General features: G+C 38.7%; 1 protein-coding gene across 1 annotated transcript; it reads right to left on the bottom strand.

The window, feature by feature from the left end:
- Nucleotides 1-343: 343 nt before the first annotated feature.
- On the bottom strand, nt 344-4,369 carry si:dkey-8e10.3 (serine/threonine-protein kinase SBK1). Its single transcript, XM_006809574.3, has 4 exons — nt 4,170-4,369; nt 3,269-3,431; nt 2,255-2,457; nt 344-1,379 (listed from the first exon to the last, which is right to left on the bottom strand). The coding sequence occupies exons 2-4, from the start codon at nt 3,429-3,431 to the stop codon at nt 786-788; spliced, it is 960 nt and encodes a 319-aa protein (XP_006809637.2). The 5' UTR covers nt 4,170-4,369; the 3' UTR covers nt 344-785.
- Nucleotides 4,370-4,614: the final 245 nt, after the last annotated feature.

The raw sequence follows: 4,614 nt of genomic DNA, 5'->3' as shown, positions 1-4,614 counted from the left end.
GCGTGCCGAACCGTGGAGTGGGATCAGTTCAGATTACGAATCAACCATGATCCGCTGCACCACTAGTATGTACCATAAGGTACACATGTATTTTGACATACAGTCTGTATCATCCCATATACAAAAAAGACATTACCTTAAAAATAATTAGGTTGTATAGTTAACTTTTATTTAACTTAAATTTCTTTAGTAAGAGTAGCCTGAGCTAAGATAGGCAACATGAATCAGGAACCTCAAAGACTTGAGGAAAGCCCAGAGAAGCACAGGGAGAACATGCAAACTCAAAACACAGGGCCCTCTTCTCCTGAGGCACCTCTGCCAATCACCACGCACCAACTTACTGTTACTATATAATTTTTTTATTAGTTAAATGCAACAAATACATGCAGAAAACTCCTGTTTTATTTTTTGTCTGTTTTGCGTACTAGCAGCAAGATGGTGCTGCTTCCTCACAGCAAGAAAGTTCTGGATTCACAGAGTCCTTTACGTCCATATCTGTTCGGTTTCTTTAGTTTCCTTCCACAGTCTAAAGATGTTCCTGGTAGTTTTATTGATGATTTTCAGTTCAAATGTGAGATGGATATTTTGAATGGTCAGTAAGACAAGAAATTTGCTAGTCTTAGGGTGCTTTTACACAATGACAAAGTCATCAGAATGATATTAAAGATCACTGCAAACCACACGCTGGCTTTGAGCTACATCATATATTTTTATTGTTTTTAAGCAATAAGGAGCTACAAAATCCAGAGAAATGCTGCTTTCTTTTTTCCCTTTTCCCCCGACTTTTACTGCTGATCATTACCCGGTACCTTCTTCAGCCAGTCCTTCTCCACATATGCTCTCACATCTCCCACTGAACACCTTTTTCCTGCATCCAGAGCCAGGAGTTTACCAAACATCTCCATGGCTACTGGAGTGAACCTTTTCCACAAAGGAGGGATGTCGTCCTCAGCGTTAGATCGATTTTCCATTCTCCACCAGTCTGCAAACTCTTCATAGAAGTCATCCGAGTCCACACAGCGTTCCCAGGGGAAGTAGCCTGTGAGGATGCAGAAGATAACCACGCCAAATGCCCAGGTGTCCAGACTTGGCTCCACACTCAGAGGCGGAGCAGTCACCTCTTTCTGGCCCTCGGGCAGAGCTACAGAACAAAGTTCAGGGGCCATATAGGGAAGGATTCCTGTGATAAAACGTATCATGGTTCCTCTCTTTTGGGCAAGGCCAAAGTCCGCCAGCTTCACCTGGCAGCAGAGATTGTCCAGCAGAAGAATATTTTCAGGCTTCACATCACGGTGGACCAAGCCATGGGTGTGGATGAACTCCAAAGCACTGGCGATCTGAAGGACACAGCGTTTTACTGAGGATTCTGGGATACCCACCTAGAACAAATGAAATTGGAGATGGGCTTGTGACACTGATATAGAAGCTGGATACAGTCGTTTTTAATATATTTCTAGTGCTCATCATTTCTTTCACCAAACATTAAACATCTAAATGTTTTCTTCTGATGAATGTGAGTTCAAGAAATTTGGAAAACCATTCATATTGGTTGTGAAAGGTTTAATTCAGTCAGCCTAAGTTCAAATTAACCCGGTCCGTTAGAATCTTTTAAGTCTGTATATTTGATGGGTCTACCTCTTAATGTTGTAAAATGTCCCAAGTTTATCTTAGGAAGATTTGAATACAGCCATGGCTTATGGACGGTGCTGAAGGGGTCGTCCCCAGATTTCCAGGGCCAAAAGCAGAAATGTACTGATTTTCATTTTGATTGACTGTTTTTTTTTTTTTTTTTTTGATTGATTGATTGAGATACAGTAAGATACATTTTCCTTTACATTCCTTTGGTGGCCAGAAGATACATCTTAAGTACGTTATTGTATCCTGAGTTATCTTGAGTTATTCTGAGAAACTCAAACACCTAGAGAAAACACACAGAAACACAGGAAACACACATAAACCCATCAAATGCAGGGCCCTTTTCTCCTGAGGCAACACTGCTAACCACTGAGCCAATATGTTGGCTTACGACAAAATACCTGCAAAACAAATAATATTGCCATCAAATTCAACTGCACTCTGTGGTTCATGCTAATTCACAGATGATGTCTTAACACACTAAAGTCAGATGGTGCACATGTGACAGTATAAGCATGCTAGCATTAACTTTCAATTAAATGCTTACATTACATTACAATCTTACAAACCCACTATTATGGCTCTAGTTGTAGTCTTATTTTGCAATTGTTTGACTCACTTTTGGTTGAATGACAGCAAAAAGGTCCCTTCCAATGATCAGCTCCTGGGCAAAGCAGTAATGCTCATTAGACTGGAAGGCAATGCCAAAGAGACCCACAATGCAGGGGTGGCAGGACAGGTGCAAGGAGATGCAGTACTCTCGCAGAAAGCCCTGCAGCTTAGTTGAAGTTTTGGGCATCACTTTCAATGCCATGGGAGTCCCTGCAGATCATTCATGTTTTTGTAATTAGTATTCCAGTTCATAGACATGTTTGTGTTACTTTGTTAAACAGATCAATCAAACTGATGACAGTTGAATATGATAATTATTTAAGACACAACAACAGAGTATTTCCAAAACGTAGGCTAGCGTGTATGGGTCACCCCCATACACGCTAGCTGTTTCGAAATTGAGAACCTCCAGGCCTCAATCCAGCCACCCTTTGCAACCCCATGCTATGCATTCAGGCTGTCTACTTTGTCTCCACTGACACCCTTATTGCTCCGCTTTGATTTGACTCAATTGCACTGGGCCATCGGGTTTCAAGATTTGCACAGAGTCAGAAGACATCATACATCTTATGTTTTCTTCAAGTAGCAGTTTTTCCAAATTTCCAAATTTTTAACCTGAGGTTTCTTCACTAAAGCATTCTCTCTCTCAGTAGCTTTTATTTTATTTCAACCCACAGAGATGTCTGGCATGACAAAAAGAACAACTTTGGTGACTTTTGGTAGACTATAAATGACTACGTGTTTTTGGTCTTAAGTCTGTTGAATATGTACTTTTCAGAAACATTATATGTCATCATATATTGCATCCTTTCGTGAGAATACAACAGCGAAGTGCAAATAAAAAACAATTTTCTGCCATGTATTAAGAAATTTTAAAACTCAGTATTTTTTTAATCAGATTCCTAACATTAAAGAAGGTAAATTCTGTAACTGATTTCTCCTGGGAAACAAAAGATTTTTATAACACTAATAGAAGGAAACCGGTTATACTCTTCTTTAAGAAGAATAAGTGCAGTCATACCTCTAAAGCGATGTGTAACCAGGAGCACTTTCCCATATTTCCCTCGTCCGATCTCTTTGATGACGTTGAAGTGTTCTTGGATTTCCAGGTGACTGAGGCTCTGTGCTGTCAGCTCCATCAACTCATCAATCAGGTTGCCATCAGGGAGGCCCAGCTCAATCATCTTTAGCCAAACATAAAGCAAAAACAAAGCAAGTGCTTTTTCAAATTTAAAATTGCTCTCCCACGAAAACACAAACAATCAAAAAACTCAATCCCTTGTTTGTGCAAGCAGCTTGTTGCATGCCATCGAAATTTTGGTCAAAGCTGATGTGATAGAACCACATAGGGTGTGTGCACAGGCATTAAATACTTTAAAAATATTAATTATGTTAAGATTTTGTTAAAGTTTGAAAAGATAAAAATACTGATTTAAATCCCAATTTAAGAACATAAATGAGCATATTAAACAAAAGTTTGACCCTGAATCTTTATCCATGGTTAAATCAAAAGCCAGACCTGAAATTTTTAACCTGAGGTTTGAGACACCAGCACAATATTCTGGAAGAAAAACCAAATCTACGATTTCAGGTGAAGTAAGAGTGCAGTTTTTTCAAGAAATGGTTCTTTTGTTTCTGAAAAACTTTAATTTCCAGTGTCAAATAAAATTTATACTATCATTCATACTATTAGGGTTTTTTTGATCAAGAACATCTACCAATGCATTCAGATGGTTGTTATTTATTTATTTTTTAAATCACACACATTGTTATACTTGCTATGCATGAGTAAAACTTTTGAATGACATTTACATTTTTCGACGAAAACAAAAAATGGGATTGCAGATTGTTTTAGTACCTGTTTTGTCAGTGGTTTGCCATATTTAGCCACGATTATCATATTAACCATAATAAAATCTTACCTTTGCTCTTTACTGTTCTTGATAAAGTCACTGGAGTTTAAAAAATGACAATCCAAACAGACACAAAAATGCATAGGCTTAAACCACCATTCTTACAACTGACAAAATGCAACTAATCAATATCCTGAACAAGTGCAGGTTAAATGTCTGTGCTGCCTGTCCTTCACTTTCACTGCTGCTGCTGCACGAGTGGACTTGAAAGCTTTTCGTTTCCCAGCATGCAGTTCTCAAATGCTGCGATGGGGTCAGTGCCCACTTTGACAGCTGATTACAAACTGCCACTGGGGAGGGCATGCCCACGTAAACACACATACACGATCACACTAAAACCAACTGCACATGTGCATGTAGTATAAATATATGAAAAACACAAATTTAAACACATTTTCATAAACCTTAGTCAATCCTTCTTTTAATGGAAAAAGCAAATGAAATGACAGTTTGT

Source organism: Neolamprologus brichardi, chromosome 20 (assembly GCF_056152115.1).
Source record: "Neolamprologus brichardi isolate AB-2024 chromosome 20, ASM5615211v1, whole genome shotgun sequence".
In the NCBI taxonomy this organism is placed as follows: domain Eukaryota; kingdom Metazoa; phylum Chordata; class Actinopteri; order Cichliformes; family Cichlidae; genus Neolamprologus; species Neolamprologus brichardi.
The sequence above is the reverse complement of the archived record's forward strand: the minus strand, read 5'-3'. Positions and strand labels throughout refer to the sequence as shown.

Excerpts from the sequence above, each read along its gene's own strand:
- si:dkey-8e10.3 (XM_006809574.3), bottom strand. The coding sequence starts at position 3,431 with ATGATTGAGCTGGGCCTCCCTGATGGCAACCTGATTGATGAGTTGATG. Across the intron at positions 2,458-3,268 it reads GGTTACACATCGCTTTAGAG|GGACTCCCATGGCATTGAAA; the intron begins GTATGACTGCAC and ends AATGATCTGCAG. Across the intron at positions 1,380-2,254 it reads TTGCTGTCATTCAACCAAAA|GTGGGTATCCCAGAATCCTC; the intron begins GTGAGTCAAACA and ends CATTTGTTCTAG.